Here is a 20,759-nt window from a genome sequence, read left to right as displayed (position 1 = left end):
GGCTATCTCTTATTAGTAAATTCAACGTTTGCTTCCTTAAACCTTTTACATCATCATATAAGGATTTTAAGGGAGGTTTTTTTAAAATTCTAATAGAGCCGATAGGAAAAGAGTATTTTTTCAATGGAGATTCTCCAAAATTTCCTCTTTACTGGACAAGAGATCCCGTGAAGTTTAATTCAATATCTTTTCACTCAATGGGGGCGGTCGATCGTCATGTTATTGAAGTTTTCAGTCACCTCTCGTACCAAGTTCCCACTCGCATCTTGCTACAATTGTATACTTCATCCCATCCTCGAGAAGATCTTACTGGTATGTGGTTGTTCTACATTTTCTTGTTTTATAGGATGAGTTTTTTAACTTTGCTAAGTTTTTTATTGATTTTCAGCTTTGATGGCAAGCACAAATCCGAAAGCTCGGTCTTATTTTTCGAAGTTGCTAAACAAGGTAGGTGATGTAACTCCTCGGCGTGAAAATGTGGTGAATCCTGTTGTTGAAATGGAAGGAGCGGAACGTGTTGCGCCTGTTGAAGTGGTTGAAGTTACACACAATGTTGATGTTGCCGGTCCTTCGAAAAAATCAAAGAAGTGAGATAGAAGCAGCAAAAGATCACACTCTTCTTCTCGGCGTCATCGTCGCGTTGAGAATGTTTCGTCTGAACCGCTCTCTGAAACCATTTTTTGCGCATCAACGAAGTATGCGAAGTTTGTCCAAACTTCTTTTAACGAATCGTCTTATAACATGCTGAAAAATATGGATGCTGCTTCATTAGCGGATTCTATTATTGAATTGTCGAGTAGAAGTTTGTTGATTGGAAAAATGATGAAAGAGAAAAATGGAAACTGTGTGTCTTTATCTGAATTTGAGAAATTGAGGACTGACCTTGCTGAATATAAGGAGAAAACGAGCTCTTTGTTCGAACAATTAGAAGAGATGAAGAAACAGAAAAGTGAACAAGAAGTTGCAAAGGAAGATTTTAAAAAAGAAATTGTTGAATTGAAGAATGAAAGTTTGAGATCTAGTGAAGAAAACGCTAAACTTCGTAAAGAGAATCAATTGTTGAATGAGAAGGTATCAGCGTTATTGTCTACGAACGAATCCGACAAGAGCACCATCAAACTCATGGATGAAGAAATAAATCAGCTGAGGACCAACGTTTTTAAAGCCGAAAGCTTTATATTGGAACAACATCAACTTGGTTTTGAGAAGGCTCTTCAGCAAGCAAAATATTTTTACAAGATTCCAATTGATGAAGGCAACTTTGATGTTAAGAAGGATTTTTATAAGGGTAAATTAGTGCCGGCTAACGAGATTCCAGACACTGATGCTGAAGATATCAACATTGAGAGCTAGGGGGGCGTAGGTTTATTTGCCGAGAGTAGATTTATTTTGAACTACTAATCCATGTATGGATGCTTTTTGATATACGAATCCATGTGGGGACATTCGTTTTGTTAATGTAATGTCTTTTTGAGAACCTTAATACGTATAAAGTTTATTGGTTTGTCAAATGTTATCTTGCGTTATTGATCGGATACTTTGCTTCTTATTTGCCAACTTAATGTAATTGTGACCTGCCGGTTTACATGTTTGAAATGTTTTATTAAACATTTTGACGTTTACGTCTAGATGTTTACTTTTTTAGTCATGTTTGTAACTACTTATTCTTTTCAATTGTAATATCTCTAATACAATTACGTTTTGTTCGCACCCCGAGTATCTTTCGGTTTTTATCCGAAAGTTGTTCCAAAATAGCGGATTCCTTGCGAATTTTGTAATCTATGAACGTATGAAATCAAGTTTATGCAAAATATTATAATGGGTTATTGATTCATAATTTTTTATAGTGACTAAGAACATTTCTTATTTTTTCGGTTTTCCTATCCAATTTATTATCAACATAAGTATGGTATGCGAGTGAGTTTTTATTTGGAATGAAATCATCTGAGACCACTAGTTTTATGAGTGTACGATTCTTCGGGTGGGTTTTCACTTAGAGTGAAATCATCCAAGACCAAAAGGTTTATGAATACATGATCTTTCGGGTGGGTTTTCACTTAGAGTGAAATCATCAAAGACCGAAAGGTTTATGAATAGATGTTCTTTCGGGTGGGTTTTCACTTAGAGCGAAATCATCCGAGACCGAAAGGTTTATGAATACATGTCTTTTCGGGTGGGTTTTCACTTAGAGTGAAATCATCCAAGACCGAAAGTTTTATGAATACATGTCTTTTCGGGTGGGTTTTCACTTAGAGTGAAATCATCCAAGACCGAAAGTTTTATGAATACATGTCTTTTCGGGTGGGTTTTCACTTAGAGTGAAATCATCCAAGACCGAAAGTTATGTAAATGAACAAGACAAATTGTTACTGGATAATGCTTCTTCATTGATGGATAGATATACACACAGAGTCCTCTTCTTACATCTTCTAATTCAACTGAAATAAAACTTTAAATGACTTGTATTCCATGTTCTTGGTACTATTTTTTCTTCTAAAGTTTCCAGTCTGTATGCTCCATTTTGCAAATTTTCGAGTATCCTGAATGGACCTTCCCAGTTAGATGCCAATTTTCCATGTCGTGGATCTTTTCGTGCATCAGTTCGCATTCTCCATACCAAATCCCCCTCCTTAAAATCTCTGAATTTTACTTTCGCATTGAACCTCTTCATTGCTCTTCTTTTCACTGCTGCCTCTTTTATTTTTGCTCGCTCTCTAAGTTCTTCAATAAGATCAAGGTCGGTTCTCAAGCATTCATTGTTAATGTTCCAGTCTTCTATCTGCCTTCGTAATGTTGGTTCATTCACTTCTACAGGTAGCATCGCATCCATTCCATATGTGAGGTTGAATGGTGTTTCACCAGTTGACGTTTGTGGTGTGCATCTATATGCCCATAAGATTTCTGGTAACTTCTCTGCCCATAAACCTTTGGCACTTCCTAACCTCTTCTTCAATTGTCCCAAAATAACTTTGTTTGCAGCCTCCGCTTGTCCATTCGTCTGAGGATGTTCAACTGAAGTGCTTGTTGACTTGATTTCCAAATCTGCATAAAATTCCATAAGTTTTTTGTCAATGAATTGTCGGCCATTGTCAGTTATTATGGTGTGTGGGATTCCAAATCGACATATTATATTTTTCCATATAAATGTTTGAACTTGCTGAGTTGTTATCTTAGTCAGTGCTTCTGCTTCTATCCATTTGGTAAAGTAATCTATAGCGACTATCATGAATTTAGTTTGTCCTCAGCCGAGTGGAAATGGACCAAGTATATCAATTCCCCATTTTGCAAATGGCCATGGAGAAATAATTCCTTGTAACGCTTGTGCTGGTATATGATTCAAACTTCCAAACTCTTGACACTTCTTGCATGTTTTAACATAAATTTCACAATCTTCTCGGAGTGTTGGCCAATAATATCCAGCTCTGCAAACTTTTGTTGCCATTGTTCGAGCTCCACAATGTAATCCACACATTCCTTCGTGAAGTTCTTTCACTACATATTGAGCTTGCTCTTTTGAGAGACATTTTAACAAAGGTATTGAATGTCCGCGTTTGTAGAGTTCATCTCCAATTAACACAAAACTAGCTATTTTTTTTGCCATTTTTGTATCCAGTTGAACACCTTGCTCTTGATTCTTTATGGCTTCCATATATGTTTCTATCCATTCATCTTTTGTTGTGGTAACATTGCAACATTCCTCGAAACCGACTGTCGGATAACTGAGGGTTTGTTGTATAACTGAGTTGTGTTGGAGTTGTCGTTGTTGACTTGCCAATTTGGATAATGAATCTGCTTTCATGTTTAGTTCTCTCGGAATATATTTTATTTCAGCTTGATTGAAACATTGCATGACATTTAATACCTTATGATAATATTGCATCAATAATGGATCTTTTACCTGATAATCTCCTCGTACCTGTCCCACTGAGAGCTGAGAATCACTTTTGCAAATGACATTTTCAACTCCCATGTCTCTCGCCAGTAGTAGTCCTGCAATAAGAGCTTCGTATTCGGCCTGGTTGTTGGATGTTCTGAACTCGAATCTCAATGCCATCTCTATTTGGAAGTTGTCTGGTCCTTCAAGTACTATCCCTGCTCCGCTTCCTTTTTTGCTTGACGCGCCATCTACATACAATATCCACTGCTCCTGCTGTGCTGTTGTCGGCATCTGGATGATGAAATCCGCAAGGGATTGAGCTTTGATTGGTCCTCTCGGTTCATACTTGATTCCATATTCTGAAAGCTCCATTGACCATGTCACCATTCTACCTACAAGTTCATGCTTTGATCTGTCCTCACAATTATCTGATGATTCTGAAAGTATGGCCGAAGACGTCTTGCGGCGTACACCAGGGTTAAGGAAACTTTTTCTACCTTGGGATATCTGGTTTCAGCATTTTGAAGGGATCTACTTGCAAAATATATTGGTTTTTGGTCCGGATTCTCTTGGATTAACGCTGCTCCTATGGCTTCATTGGAAGTTGCTAAGTAAACTATGATAGGCTGGGTCAACTCAGGTTTGATTAGGATTGGTGGTTCAGCTACCATAGTTTTGATTTGAGAGAAGGCTTGCTCACATTTTTCATTCCACTCAAAGGTTTCAGATTTTTTTAACAAACTTATTATTGGTTTAGTTTTTTCAGCTAAGATTGGTAAAAACCTTGACAATGAATTTAGTTTTCCCACTAATCTCTGCACCTCTTTCAGGTTTTTCGGATTTCCCATCTTCATAATTGCTTCGCATTTATCGGGATTAGCCTCAATCCCTCTGTTGGTTAACATAAAACCTAGAAATTTTCCACCTTTGACGCCGAACACACATTTTTCTGGATTGAGACGTATATTGTACTCTCTTATGCGTGAAAACACCTCCTCAAGATCTCCCAAATGTTTCTCCACTTCGTCTGACTTCACAACCATATCGTCCACATATACTTCCATGTTTTTTCCAATTTGATCTTTGAAGACCTTATCCATCAATCTCTGATACGTTGCTCCAGCATATTTTAAGCCGAAAGGCATGACTTTGTAACAATAATTTGCCGTATCTGTGGTAAAAGTTGTTTTGGGCACATCCGGCTCATACATCTGTATTTGGTTATATCCTGAATAAGCATCGAGAAAACTCATCATTTCTTGTCCAGACGCCCCATCTACCAATCAGTCTATGTTGGGCAATGGATATGTATCTTTCGGACAAGCTTTATTCAAGTCCGTATAATCTGTACACATTCTCCACTTTCCATTCGGTTTTTTGACAAGCACCACATTGGATAACCATGTCGTATATTGAGCTTCCTTAATGAAACCAGCTTGCATTAACTTCGCAGTTTCTTCTATTGCTGCCTTTTGTCTTTCTTCACCCAACTTTCTTCGTTTCTGAGATATCGGTCTCGCTTCTCGACATACCGACAACTTGTGACAAATTACCTTTGGATCGATTCCAGGTATATCAGACGGTGTCCAAGCAAACAATTCTTTGTTGTTGCGTAACAATGTGATAAGTTTGTTTAACAATTCTTCGGGCAAACTTCCACTTATATAAGTGCATTGCTTCTCGTCCCTGTCTAATACTACGGCTGTAGTCTCTTCTTTTGGTTCCAATCTTTCATCATTTAATCTTGGGTCCAAATCCGCCATTGCCACCATTCTTTCGGTATCTTTGTGTGTCTTCAAATTCATCTTCAAACCTGCCGCATAACACTCTCGAGCATCTCTTTGATTAACATAGACTGTTGCGATCTCCCCTTTTTCTGTTGGAAATTTCACTGCTAAATGTGGTGTTGAAACTATTACTCCCAACTTATTCAAAGAAGATCGTCCTAACAACACATTATATGACGTAGAAGCATCCACCACCAAATATCTGATTTTGATCTTTTTAGTCTTATTCCCTCTTCCAAACGTGGTCATCAAATCTACATATCCTTTCGTGCTGACTCTTTCCCCTGAGAAGCCAATGATTTGTTCTCGGAAAGGTACAATGTCTTCTTCTTTTAGATGCAATCTTTTGAAAGTATCCCAAAACAGAATATCAACTGAGCTTCCTTGATCAACCAAGGTTTTTATGATGGCATATTCGGCTATTTCTACTGTTATCACCATAGGATCGTCGTGATCAGGATCAATTTCTTGAAAATCCTCATCTGTAAAAAGCATTGGTGGCAAAGTTCTTCTTTTGAAAATGTGGTTAATAGTCCTGATACTTCTCCAATGTTGTTTCCTTGCTGATGATGATTCTTTTCCAGAGAAGCCACCTGAAATAGTATTTATAAACCCCCTGACGGGTCTCCCCAAACTTCGTTCCCTACTTATCCTTACTGATTGTGTGTTTTGGTAAGCTCTATCATTTCTTCCTTCTAATCTTCCACCTCTTCTATCATCTCTTTTTTCTATTCTTTTTTCTCTTTCAAATCTGTCTGCCCTTCTCTCTCCTGTTTCAACTCCTTTCAATCTTCTCTCCGGACTTAACCTCAGTTTAACATTTCCTCCTTGAACAAAACGTTTCAACTACCCAGCCTGAATCAATTCTTCTATTCTATCTTTTAACCCGACACACTCCTCTGTATGATGACCATGATTTTTATGATATTCACAATGTTTGGTGTGGTCGACCCTTTCCGGTGTTCGTGCTTTTCTAGGTGGTGGTATTATCTCTGCCGCCATGGCTTCTTGTAAGACTCTTGTTCTGTTTGTATTCAAGGGTGTGTATTGCTGGAACTTTCGGCTTCTGAATTCTTCTCTGTCTCTTCTAGCCATAGGTCCACTTTCTTTTTCTATCACCTTTCTTTCACCTCCATCCATCCTTGCCTGATTCCGAAACTCTCTCAGTTCTTCCATTTGCATGAACTTCGACGCTCGCTGTCTTAGTTCATCTAAATTAGTCGCAGGTTTCTTGCAGAGACTATCAGCAAACGACCCTGGCTTTAGTGTTGTTATCATATGATGCATGGTAACCTCTGGGCTGAGATTTCGAATTCCCAGGGCAACCTTCCCAAAGCGTTCCATGAACATTCTTAACGACTCTCCCTTTTCTTGTCTTATATTCACTAAAGCAATCGAGGTTAGATGATGGGGACGACTGGTTCCGAACTGAGCTCCAAACTTTTCCACCAATGTATCAAAACAATCTATGCTTAAGGGCGAAAGGCGTGTGAACCAACTTAATGCTGCCCCTTTTAACGTTGTAGGGAACACTCTGCACATAATAGCATCGTTCCATGTATATAGACTGATTTGTGTGGTATATACCGCAACATGTTCATCAGGGTCCGTGCTTCTGTCATATTTGTCAATAGTTAAATTTCTCCAATTGTCAGGCAATGGAGTATCAACTATGACATCATAGAAAGGATGTTTTCTTAAAGATGCCCCTGCAGAAACTTCAGAATCTCCGGGCAATCTTCTTTTCGTTTGGGAACTTTCATTATGATAAATCCTCTCATTGACTTGTGCTCTTGGCTGAACGGTTTCAAAAGATGAGTTCAAAATTGTCTCCTCTTGTAACTTTCTCCTCATGCGTACGTTTTCGGCCCTTAGCACACTCAACTCTTCTTCATTACTCTTTTTTACCGTCTCAAACTCTTTCTGCAGCTGCATCAACATTGTCATTGGCATGCTGGCATTATCTGCCTGCTCTCCTCCTTGTTCTTCTCTTTGATCCATCTTGTCTTCTACCTTTCTTTTTAACTAGTTCTCGGCCCCACGGTGGGCGCCAAAATGTTCTTACAAAAAGGGACCAAGAACACTCGAACCAAAATGATAAGACGACTTCTTATACAAATCTTCCGGTCTTGGGCTGGACTCTCGGTTTCCTCTTGGGCTGAACTACTTCTCGGGCTGGACTCTCGGTTTCCTCTTGGGCTGAACTACTTCTCGGGCTGGACTCTCGGTTTCCTCTTGGGCTGAACTACTTCCTGGGCTGGACTCTCGGCTACTTTTTCCGGCTGCTCCTCTCGGCTGGTATTCCTCACAGGTGGGGGTGTACCTGCAAGTCGCTCCGATGCCAAAGTCAAAAATAATTTAATGGTTTTCAGATAAAATCACTCTTACCTTTTTCTTATGCTGACCTCCTATTTATAGGGTTTCATTAATGGGCCTTCTACAGTACTTTTGGACTTTCTTTTTACACCCTTTTATTATTTTTACACCCCCTTGTGCAAGTTCCTTATTTAAATTGGGCTTTATTATAATTTCTATTATCCTTTCAGGTTTCGGTCCAGACCTCTCAGTTTTAACTTATCACTTTGGTTATTTAACATGTAGTTCTCGGCCTATATCTCTCGGTTTTAGACTACCAGTACAAGTGTTAGACATGTTGTTAAGTTGTAAACATGATATTACCGTTAGACTTTTTCTTTCTATTTTCCATTTTGATTTAGTATATGCTTGAACCAATTTAATAAATAGTTTCTCAACAATAGTCTACTATTAGTTATGCTATTGTAGAAGTTGGAAAAAATACAAACGATTTTCATTAATGAAATATGAAGAAAACATTCAAGTGAACTTAATACTATATTAAAAAAATAATCAAAGAATTTTGTTAATGAATTATTCTTTGTTAAATTGCTAAATATGTTTCTTTCAAGAATAAACCACTCTTTTGGTCCATGAAAGTGTAATATGCATTGTCATATATTAATGCTTGAAATTCAAGAAAATTAAAAATTCTAATTATTTCGTCTAAATTTAATCATTTATTATGATCTTAGTCTCTAAATACATGAGTATAATTAATAGTGATTGCTTTATTTTTAAAAATATTTGCGGATTACATATCAGAAGGTTTTCTTTTATAGTTTAGAGACCCAAAGAATCGTTATACAATTTCACGATCAAAGTTATTTATTACCTTTTAGAGTAAATATTTCTTAAGAACTAAGCACCCCTAATTCATCCGTTATTACAAGAAAAATTGTTCTTACAATCTGAAAATCGAATATCTTCTATAAAGTTCCTTTCGTCTTCTCTCTTTAGTTCTTCAATTGTCTTTTTGGGTATGTTTGTGAAGATGGAGTATCTGCAAAGACATTCACACTCAAGCCAGCTGAAATGTATCTGATTATCTTGTTCAGAATTAAAACAATCAATACCTTTTATCATGGGGTCCCCTCTTATTTATACTTTTCTACTGGACTTTGTGTTGATGTAAAGATTAGCATAGACCCAATGATCCTTTAACCATACTTTATCTCTTTTAATCAAATTCAATCTATTTAATCTTCAAATTAGCATGATACTTGTTTTGATCGAAAGGTTGTATTGCCGCATAGGGTGATCGGTCTTTTAGCTTCTCGATTCTTAGTAGAACAAAAATTATTAAATAGAAATATTATTATAACAAAATCATTAAATAAAAATTAATTTTAAAGATAAAAAAAATAGTTCTACTAAATTATAAATTATTTTAGATATTAAAAAAATACTTATATATAAAGTAGTTTTTAATATTAATAAAATTTATAAACTAGTTTCTTAATTTTTATCTAACTAGATACAAAAGTTTTAACTACCAATTAATTTAGATTCTAAAGTTGATAATTAAAACCTTAATAACTAATTAAATAAAAATTAAAAAATAATTTATAAATTTTATTAATAATAAAAATACTTTAAATAGCAATATTTTTTTTAATTTATAAAATAATATATAATTTAATTAACATAACAATTAGTTATTGTTAATCTGTATTTAATGATTTTTTTTATAATAAATGTTTCTTCAATGAAATCCTAGTTTATGTAATTCAAATAGCATTGAAATAAGATAGAGTTGAATGCAACATTTATTATTATTTTGGTTTGAAGTTTTGATTAATTAAATTTATAAACATTATAGAAACATGAGAATTGGTCTGTCAGAAACATTTCCAAATACAAAAACTGTAGGTTCACATGATGTTTTTCTGCGAGGAGCTAGCACAGATGTAGTGTTCTAGATTAAAAGGACACACCCCTCCCCAACAACATACACAACAACAATAAAGTGATGAAATGACCCATTAGGTTTATGCACGACCAACCTAAGAAGATAGATATAAATAATTGTCTATATTTCTGGCCACCCTCCAGAATGTTTTCTTTTTTGTAAAAAAAGTCTTCTCTGTTTAACATGGTGATAGATAGACAGCATTAATATAGCATATGGAGTGGGCCAATGGGGGCTTTTCCCTTTCAGAACTTGTTACACTTCACTCCATTAACTCATCATCAACACAACTCAAACATTATTCATTGAATATAAGTATAAATTGCAGAGACAATGCAAATAAGAATCATCAATAAAGTTGGTGTGGTTAGGTATGGTTGAAATAGAGATGAGAAAGTTTTAAAGTTTGTGGGTTGACATATTTTTAGGTGCTGTTTGGCTTATGAAAATATTTTTTTTTATTTTTACTTTTTATGTTTTAAAAAATATTTTTTTTCAAGTTGTTAAAATTTTAAAAAGTTATATGATTTTAGCTCTTCTTCAAAATTTATGTTTGACTTGTCCTTGTAGTTTTGAAGTTAATGATAGAAATCTTTAGGGTGATAAGTTTAAAGAGAGACCTAACAAACTATAATAGTTATCTTTGTTTCATTCAAAACAAAAACAACATAAATTTTGAGCTGATTTTGTGTCAATATTTCTGTTTCCTACTTTGATCAACCTTTTCTTTAGCTTACCAAAAGAAGGCTAGAAGGCAAATTGAGTGAATCCCCATGTGAAGGTCCTAAAGTTTGATGTCCACACCATACCCTATAAAATTTTTCCAACCCTACACTTTATCCTAACCAACCTGAGAGAGAAAAAGATAATTTTGCAGCTTTTGGTTGAGTAGAGTACTTTATGGGAATTATCCAAAGACAAAAAAGTCAACTAAACCATGGTCACCCAAAGACCCAAACTTGTTGTCAGGGTAAAAAGAAATGTGGGCCCCTAGACAAAAAGGGGACATGGTGGGCCCACCCAACCCAAGCTCAAGCCCACTTGAACTTTCATTTCATTGCGTATTAGCGTCAGTGCTTACTCTTCTCCAATATATACACATCAACAAATTGCCCCAATTATGTGGGAGCAAAATCATTGAAATTCCCCTTTACTTTGAACTTGGTTTTAGTTTATTATTATTATTCTCTAATAGGTCAACTTCTCAACTCTATGTAAATTTTAATTTAATGCCCTTCTAACCAAGTGCTTCAACTGCATTGGAGATTGCATTTTAATATTAAGCTTTCATTACATAAAGTGCTAAGTATTTTTCACTACTACTTGTGTATATTTTTATGTCCTTAATTGGCCAGACACTTCTCTGCAGTTTTGTTATACTTAATTGCTCACAAATTTTACTGGAGTATAAAATATCTGCCAAAAAGTGAGCATTCAAATTCATACACCAATATCTAATGTTATATGGTTTATAAGATTCTGGGCTAAAATAAAGTTACTTCATGTAATACACTTTTTTAGACTAATTAAGATTCCCATAAGTGAGCTTATTCTATAAATGATGATGCACATTATATTTTACAATTTGTAAATCATATATTTGAAAAATATAATATGTACCATATTTTAATTATTGTCTAATTAGTGATAATTGAATAATGATATATTACGTAATAAATAAAATGTAAAAAATTAATGTTGTTTTAAATTTGGAAACAAAAATACGATACAATAAAAATCTTTTAAAAATAAGACACTTCAAAAATAACGAGTAAAAAAATATATGAAATTACCATGTTGTATGTCATATAAGATAAAAAAAAATAAAGAATAAAACATTGAATAAAAAAATGTAGATGATAATTGTAGGTGACATTTGTTATCTAGATTATTTAACTATCTAAAAAATAATTATAAATGAATTGTGATAAAATATTCATTAAATAGTAAAAAGAATATTCTAATTTTTTTATCAGTTTTAAACTAATTTGACCAGTTTTATTTTCTTCTTCTTTTAAAGGTGGTTCTAGTTTCTTTTACATGTTCTTTCATTATTCAAGTACTTTATGTTAAATGAATCAAATACAAAAACCATTTCCCTAATTTTTTTTCCAATAAACGCCTCAGTGACTTTTCATCAATGTCAAATCCTATATCTTATAGAATAATAATGATACACGATAGAAACCTTAACTCACTAAAAAAACTCATCATGATTCAAGAGTCATTATTCGATAATTTCAGGTGGTGTACAATCCTCTATAATTTTGTAAGACTTTCTAAATTATTTCAATTATACTCTTTCCAACTTCGTAATTATTCTGGGTTCATATATGAGTTTTGGAAATAAAATTAAACACAAGATTTTAATTTCACATTAAACACATCCTAACAACTAATAAAGATTTATTATTTTGAATTTGATGTTTGTACTCCATAGAGTTTCAATTCTTAATTATAAATGCAATTGCAATTATATAGTTTAAAATATAATCTAATTATTTAAATTATAACAAAGGATATGGATATAAGACTTTTAGAAGGTAGCTTATATTAATTTTATTTTTTCTAATTCTTAGCTATTTATTTATGTACATACGTTTAGTCTTTATTTTGTCTTTTCTTATTCTAGTCTTTATTGGCTTTATTGTACATTAAATTTTTTTAACTAGACCTAGAATGAGTGTACTGTTTGTATATATTCAAACTCTTTGCTTTACAAAATTTTTCTTCTTACTATGTTAGTTCAAAGACAAAAGTGTAGTCTCAACAATTTGGTTTTACTCTTGAGCAATATCAAACATTGTTAGCTCTTTTACAACAATCCAAGTCCACTGGCAATATTTTTATATACTCAGGATCCCATCCTATCAAAAACTTCAAATCAAACCCATCAAATATGCCCATACCATCAATACTGTTAATGTCAGTGCTAGTGATCTAGAAACCCTTTGGCATTTTCGATTAGGACATGTTTCTAACAAATGTATTGATGTTATAATGACTAAATTTCTTTTTGTTAAATATAACAAATCAATTGTTTGTGATGTTTGTCATTTTGCAAAACAAAAAAGACTTTCATTTGTTATTAGTACATCTAAGTCTAAAAAATGTTTTGAATTGATTCATGTAGATGTGTGGGGACCGTACTCAATACCATCAATTCATGGTCATGAATATTTCTTGACCATGGTTGATGACTATTCAAGGTACATGTGGAGTTTCGTTTTAAAACAAAAATCTGAAGTTGTTAAGACTTTGGAAAACTTTGTTGTTTTTGTTCAAACACAATTTGAACCAAGAATAAAAATAATAAGTTATAATGGAACTGAATTTTTTATGACTAATTTATTTGTTAACAAAGGAATAGTGTATCAAATATAATGTGTCAATACTCCACAAAAAAATAGCATAATTGAAAAGAAACATGGTCATATATTAAATGTAGCAAGAGCTCTCATGATACAATCTCCTTTACCCTAAATTTATTGGTTATATTTTGTGATACATGTTGCGCATATTATAAACATGTTTCCAACACCTGTTTAAATTATTCTTCTCCTCATGAAATGCTTTACAAAACTGTAGCATATTTTAAGAGATTAAAGGTGTTTGGATCTTTGTGTTATGCTAACACTTTGTCAAAAAAAAAATAATAATCCAAGGACATCAAAATGTGTTTTTATTGGTTTTAAAAATGGAACAAAAGGATGTGTTCTATTGAATATTCAATCTAGAGAAATTTTTGTGTCTAGAGGTGTTGTCTTTTATGAAAATGTTTTTCCATATCAAAGGGTTCAAGATACTAGCAATGAAACTAACAGTCCTAACATTCATGATCAAATTTTGTTTACTACAGATTAACCTGTTTTGAGTCAGCCATCACAAGCCATTCTTGCACCTTGTGATAATGCTGAAATAACAGTAATAATAATTGAGTCAGACATTGAGGTTCCAGAAGAAGTTTGTTCCCATATAGACCAAAACCTCAATGAAGATTATGACACAACAAAATTCTGAATTAGATCAGCTTATCTGAATGAGTACCAAAATAAATAAATAAACCACTTGAGTATCTCAAGGACTATCAATGTACTTTTAATGTTTCCAATATATCTTCAAGAGTTAAATATCCTTTGAATTATGTTTTGTCTTATAACAATTTATCACCTTCATACACATCTTTTGTTATGTCTCTTTCTTCACATATTAAGCCAAACACTTATTCTGAAACTATAAAACATGATTGTTGGAGAAAAGCTATAGAATCTTAGATATATGCTTGGGAGTCAAATCAAACACGGGAGATTGCTCTTCTACCTAAAGAAAAAATAGCCATAGGTTGCAAATGGATATTCAAAATAAAATATAAGGCTAATAGGACAGTTGAAAGGTATAAAGCAAGGCTAGTAGCAAAGGGATACACACAAATAGAAGGCATTGATTATCTTGATACTTTCTCTCCAGTAGAAAAGACGACCACCAAAAGGTTGCTTATTTCTCTAGCTTCTATCTATTGGGAATTGAAACAATTAAACATCAACAATGCATTTTTATATGGAGAGTTGAAAGAAGATGTATACATGGTTGCTCCTCCTGGATTGACTTCTATTCAACCAGGACAAGTTTGTCAATTAAAAAAGGTTTTATATGGTCTTAAGCAAGTCAGCAGAGAGTGGTTTTCCAAATTGTCATCCTTTTTTCTTTTTATGGGATATACTCAATCTATGAATGATCATTCCCTATTCATTAATTCTTCTGAAGGATCTTTTACAACATTATTGGTGTATGTGGATGATAAATATTGGCAGGAAATGATAAAGAGGAGATTGAGCAAATAAAACAAGCCTTGAATCAAACATTAAAGATTAAAGGTCTTGGGAATTTAAGATATCTTCTTGGTTTTGAAATAACAAAAAGTAAGAAATGGATAATGATCAATCAAAGGAAATATGCACTGGAATTGTTAACAAATGCAGGTCTTTTAGCCTGCAAACCTGCACTACTCGAATTGATAATCATGCAAAATCATCTTCTACTAGAAGTGTTCCTTTCCCATATGTTCAAGACTATAGAAGATTGATTGGAAAACTTATGTATCTCAGTAATGTCCAACCTGACATAAGATTTTATGTGCAACAACTTTCTCAATTTCTTGCTGAGCCTACAATTGTTCACTATAATGCAACAATTAGAGTTCTTAAGGAGCTTCGAGTCTTGGTTTATTTTTTTCTTTCATCACTTCTGCTCATTTAATATCATTTTGTGATAGTGATTGGGACATATGTAGTGATTTAAGACAATCAGTGACTGGTTTTAGTGTGTATCTTGGGAAGTCTCTTATATCCTGGAAATCAAAGAAGCAAGGAACAATATCAAAGAGTTCCTGTGAAGCTGAATACTAGGCAATGACCACTGTTACATGTGAAATTCAATGGCTAACTTATCTTCTTCAAGATTTCAAAGTTCCTTTTGAGCAACCATCTCTTTTGTATTGTTACAATGACTCACCAAGACACATTGCAGCAAATCCAGTGTTTCACGAGCGTACGAAACACATAGAAATAGATTGTCACATTGTTAGGGAAAAATTGAAGAAGGGTCTCATACATTTGCTTCACATTTCTACCACAAAACAACTTGCTGACATTTATACCAAAGTCTTAAATCCTCAATCTTTCAAGAGTATTTGTTCCAAGCTGGGTCTCATCAATATTTGTTTCCCAGCTTGTTGGGGCTAACAAATGATATGGATACAAGGCTTCTAAGGAAGCTAATATTAATTTTTCCTTTTCTAATTCTTAGTTGTTTCTTTGTGTACTTATGTCTAGTCTTTATTTTGTCTTTTCTTATTCTAGTCTTTACTGACTTTTATTTTACATTAGGTCTTTTTAACTAGACATAGAATGAGTGTATTATTTGTATATATTCAAACTCTTTGCTTTGATTTCAATAAGGAAAGAAAATAGAAGAAATATTTCTTCTCATACTCTTTGTCTTCCTTTTTTATCCTTTTTTTTTTATCTCAGTTCTTTATTTATAATAAACTAATAATTATATTTTAAATCTAATCAAAAAGCACGATGTATGACGGTTAGAAAGAAAAAAAAGTATTACTTGTAACCATTTAAAAATATGAGGATATATTTTATCAATAAGATTTTTTGGTAATTTAGGGAAGTGTTAATAAATTGTTTATCTTTTATAGGTGAAGCTAACGAATACCCTAAAATAACAAATAATATTCTTATTGCTTAAAAAAAGATAAATTACATCATTTTTTTTATTTTTCAATAATATTTGTTAACTTTTTATTACTAGAATTTGCGTATCATAAAAGTGTTGTAATTATTTTTTCACAAATTGATGTAAAGTAAAATCATGTTAATTTATTTTTTCATGAAAAATAAAAGATAAATTTGGGTCATACTTCCTTGGTTTCAAAATTATTGTGTTTACTGACCATTATGCACTAAATATTTTCTAAAAAGATGTTAAGGCAAGACTCATAACATGGATGTTGCTTGCTTTGTAAAATTTTGATATGAGAATCAAGGATAGAGGAGGACATATAAATCAAGTAGTTAATCACCTAAGAAAATATGAAGGGAGAATGGATCCCTTACCATTTAGGGATAATTTTTCTGATGAATGTTTATATTCTTTGAACACTAAAGCTCTATAGTTTGTTGATATTGTAAATTATTTAGTCTTTCCTATTTTACCTCTGTAAGAATTATAGGGCTAAAACAAGAGGGGGTGAATTGTTTTTGAAAGATTTTCGTAAGTATTGAAGGTAGAGTGAAAGGCTATGAATAATTAATCAATGGAAAATCTGTCGAGCCAATTTAAGCTTGATGCAAAAAATCAACCGGTTGATTTTATCAGCACTTTATAAAACAAAGTTAAAGCAGTTTAAAAAGTGTAAGGATAGAGAGGTTCACACAGAATGTTTATATTGTTCACTCAACACCTGAGCTACATCTAGTCCTCAGAAACCACTGAGAATCCACTATGTAATCAACCCTAGATTACAAGCTACACACACCAAGAGTGATGATCTTGAACCCCTCAAGAATACACACCACTCCTAGGCAAAAACCACACCAAGAATGTTGATCATTATCCCCTCATGAACACAACAATTTTTGGAAACACAAGTACAAAAATACAATTATCAAGAAAGAAGGGAATAGAATACACCTAGGTAAATTACAACATCAAAGTCAATGGGTACAAATTGAAGATTTTTCAAAAGAATAAACTATTAGCAAATATAGACAACATGGGCACAACATACTTGGATCTTGCTCAACAAATGTTTGAAGAGGATGAAATTACATAATTCAAATTTTAAAGGAGAGCATTTTTAATTTATTCTGAACACTTTTTCCTTTTTTGTTTTTACTCTTTCCCATATTGAAGACAATGTGTGATTCAAATAGGAGGGGGGCGAAATTTTACTTTGATCAGTTTCTTTCTAATGATAATATTTTGTTTTTGTCTGATATATTCTATTTTTAACTCTTTTTACAATTTTGATACTATTTTTCTACATCAGATGGCCCATTTTTGTTTCTTGTAAGATAGAAGGTCATCGTTTAATAAGTTGTTTTTAGTTACTTTTGTTAAAAAAAATTAAAATAATACATTTTAAATTTTTCTTTGTTGATTGTGCCTTGTAAATCACAACTTTTTTTTGTTATTCTAGATGGTCTAGTTTTGTAGAATAAATGTTGATAATCTAGAGGGTCGGTTTTTTTTAGCTAACCATCTAATAGGTCATTTTTGTTATATATATATATATATTTAATAGTATTTTTCTTTATTTTTATCTTAAATATTTTTTTTTACTATATAGTCTTTGCTATTTTAAGATTTATTTTTGCTAGACAGTTATCAGACGAAGTTTTTCAAAAGTTTGCAAGATTTGAGTATAGGAGCTTCCTAGTTTCTGTAATCTTAGGTGTTTTCTATTCCTTTCATGATTCTTGTATTTGTACTTTCATAAACTTGTAAGTGTGTGTGTGAAATCCTGTTAAGTCAGAGGGTGTTCTGACTTGAGGTGTGTGGTTGCAAAGAGGGTGAGTGGGTTTTGTGGTTTTCAAGGTCACCTCTTTGTGGTTGAGTTGTTGTAATCTGTAAGTGATTACTAAGTTCTGGGAACTGGATGTAGCTCAAGGTTAAGTGAACCAGTATAAAATTAGTTGTGTAATTCTCCCTCTCTCTCACTCCTTATAACTGTTTGTTTTAATTCTGCTTTTGCTCCTGCTATAAACAACCGGTTAAAACGTATTTTCAACCAGTTAAAATTCTGTAAATAGTTTCTTAATCATTGTTTGATTGTTTTCCTTAATTACTTATCTGTGATTGTTTGATAAAGGTTCATTCTTATTCTATCTTTGCGAAAATCTTTGATAAACAATTCACCACCCTCTTGTTTAAGCCATCAATTCTTACAATTGGCATCAAGAGCTAGGTTATTGAAAGATATTCAAGTTTTTTTTTTTTTCTGAAAATCTATTTTACATGGCTGACAAGTTGCCTTTTAGGGAAGGTGCTTCCATAAACAAACCACCACTGTGTTTTGGTGTAAATTACCAATTTTGGAAGGTAAGAATGAAAATCTTAATGCATTCAACTGGTAAGGGTATTTGGGAAACAATTGAAAATGGTCCCTTTATACCTCAAGTTAAAAGAGATGAGGTTTTGATTGATAAACCTTCATCTGAATAGATTGAGGCTGAAAGCAAGAAAGCAAAGTTTGACTGGATTGCTAAAAATATAATAACCTATGCTTTGAGTTGTGATGAATTTTTCAGGGTATCACAATGTAGCTCAGCAAAGGAGATGTGGGACATTCTTGTAGTCACACATGAAGGGACAAATGATGTCAAGAGGGCCAGAAAGCATGCTCTTATCCAAGAGTATAAGCTCTTTAGAATGCAGAAAGGAGAGACCATATATGATGTCCAGAAAAGGTTCTCTCACATTGTCAACCATTTGATGAGTCTTGATAAGTCTTTTGATAAAGAGGAGGTAAACATCAAGATCTTGAAGTGTCTTGATAGAACATGGCAGCCAAAGGTCACTGCCATCTCAGAATCAAAGGACTTAACATCAATGACAATTGTTTCCTTGTTTGGTAAGCTAAGAGAGCATGAGCTTGAGATGAATTGGCTGGTTGTCCAAGAGAGTGAGGACAACCACAGCAAAGGGATTGCACTTAAAGTTTGCAATCATAAAAAGCAACAAGAATCAAGTGAGAGTGATGAAGATACAATGAGTCTGTTGTCAAGAAAGTTTAGCAAGTTCTTGAAGAAGAACAAAAGCCAAGCTTCAGAAAGGTACAACTCTAAAAAGCCTAGTGATTTTAACCTTAATAAGTACACTTGTTATGGTTGTAGTGAGCAGGGTCATATCAAAGCAGAATGCCTCAACAATGAAAGCAAAGATAGAGCAGATTTCAAAAGTGTTTATGATCTAATAAGTTGTGTTTTGCAGGTTTTTGAATCCACATGAAGGGTCAATAAGATCAGGATCTCAAGAAGATTTATTTGCAAGACAAAGCTTTGTCCTGATTCTATATATTGCTTACATATGTGTACCTTAAAACTGAAAGATAACTTCTTGTATTGTTGAACATTTGTTTCTAAATTCAATTCTGAATTTTTCACTATACCTGTACTTAGATTGTGTTTAGGTTGTATTCATTCTGTTTTTGTACAAATCTATGTGCCTTATAAACATGGATGTTTGCATATAGCATGGTTGTTAAGAATCTGATTTTCTCAATTTTTTTCATATGTGTACCTTAGAACTGAAAGATAACTTCTTGTATTGTTGAACATTTGTTTCTAAATTCAATTCTGAATTTTTCACTATACCTGTACTTGGATTGTGTTTAGGTTGTATTCATTCTGTTTTTGTACAAATCTATGTGCCTTATAAACATGGATGTTTGCATATAGCATGGCTGTTAAGAATATGATTTTCTCAATTTTTTTCATCAGTGCAGAAATTCAACCGATTGTTTCTTTGAAACAACCGATTGTTTTCACTCTATCAGCACTGAGCAAATTTGTTTTTAATTTCTGAGTTCTGATTTGTAATTTTGTTCAAACCTAGTAATGTTTGTGGTCAACAATGTCTTTATTACATCTTTGAATACAAAATATCACTGTCATAACTGCTCTTTATGAATCAGATTCCTCTTGATCTTGGAAATTAAAACTGCTTTTAATGTTTGGTCAAATCAGCATGTGAGTACTTTCTGTGTTAACTGACAAAAACAACTTTATGGTTCATATTTGATTCTCTTTTCTGTTTTGAAAACAACCCATTATATACCAACTTTGACCTAAGGTTATGGCTATAAATGTGGAGCTATTAGGTGTTGTTTCCACACAAAAACAATTTGTTGTTCTTCATTTTTTCCTCTGCTCTAATTTTTCTTTGCAGTGTGTTAAGTTATTCTTTGATCTGAGCTATGACAACTCTCCATCTGCCAAGAGAATGAAATTAAGAGTTGTAAGGAGTGGTGGGAAGCTGGAAAGCTGGTTCTCAGAAGAATCATAATTCATTGACAAATACCTACATGAAAGAAGTAGGAAGATTGTCAACACACCTAAGCTTGTCTCCTTTACATGGATGAAGCAACAAAACCTTAATGTTGTGAGGAGCCTACTAAAGGAACAAAGGCTGCAAAGATTTCTTGAGCTCACTGGAAATATTTATCCAGATTGGTGAAGGTATTTTATACTAACCTTCAATTCAATGGTGACTCTTTTGTCTCTCATGTGAAGTGTGTAGAAATGGTTATCACCAA

At 33.2% G+C, this 20,759-nt stretch overlaps 4 protein-coding genes across 4 annotated transcripts; 1 reads left to right on the top strand and 3 right to left on the bottom strand.

The window, feature by feature from the left end:
* Positions 1 to 741: 741 nt before the first annotated feature.
* LOC137833894 (golgin IMH1-like) lies at positions 742 to 1,353 on the top strand. Its single transcript, XM_068641965.1, has one exon. It carries the CDS (start codon positions 742 to 744, stop codon positions 1,351 to 1,353), a length of 612 nt encoding a protein of 203 aa, XP_068498066.1.
* A 1,888-nt stretch (positions 1,354 to 3,241) lies between these two features.
* LOC137833893 (uncharacterized) lies at positions 3,242 to 4,264 on the bottom strand. The gene has a single exon (XM_068641964.1). It carries the CDS (start codon positions 4,262 to 4,264, stop codon positions 3,242 to 3,244), a length of 1,023 nt encoding a protein of 340 aa, XP_068498065.1.
* Positions 4,265 to 5,160: 896 nt separating this feature from the next.
* LOC137833892 (uncharacterized) lies at positions 5,161 to 6,159 on the bottom strand. The gene has a single exon (XM_068641963.1). The coding sequence runs from the start codon at positions 6,157 to 6,159 to the stop codon at positions 5,161 to 5,163; it is 999 nt and encodes a 332-aa protein (XP_068498064.1).
* Positions 6,160 to 6,510: 351 nt separating this feature from the next.
* On the bottom strand, positions 6,511 to 7,665 carry LOC137833891 (uncharacterized). The gene has a single exon (XM_068641962.1). It carries the CDS (start codon positions 7,663 to 7,665, stop codon positions 6,511 to 6,513), a length of 1,155 nt encoding a protein of 384 aa, XP_068498063.1.
* Positions 7,666 to 20,759: the final 13,094 nt, after the last annotated feature.

This window comes from Phaseolus vulgaris, chromosome 5 (assembly GCF_000499845.2).
Source record: "Phaseolus vulgaris cultivar G19833 chromosome 5, P. vulgaris v2.0, whole genome shotgun sequence".
Classification (NCBI taxonomy): Eukaryota; Viridiplantae; Streptophyta; class Magnoliopsida; order Fabales; family Fabaceae; genus Phaseolus; species Phaseolus vulgaris.
This window is presented reverse-complemented; position numbering and strand designations above follow the sequence as displayed.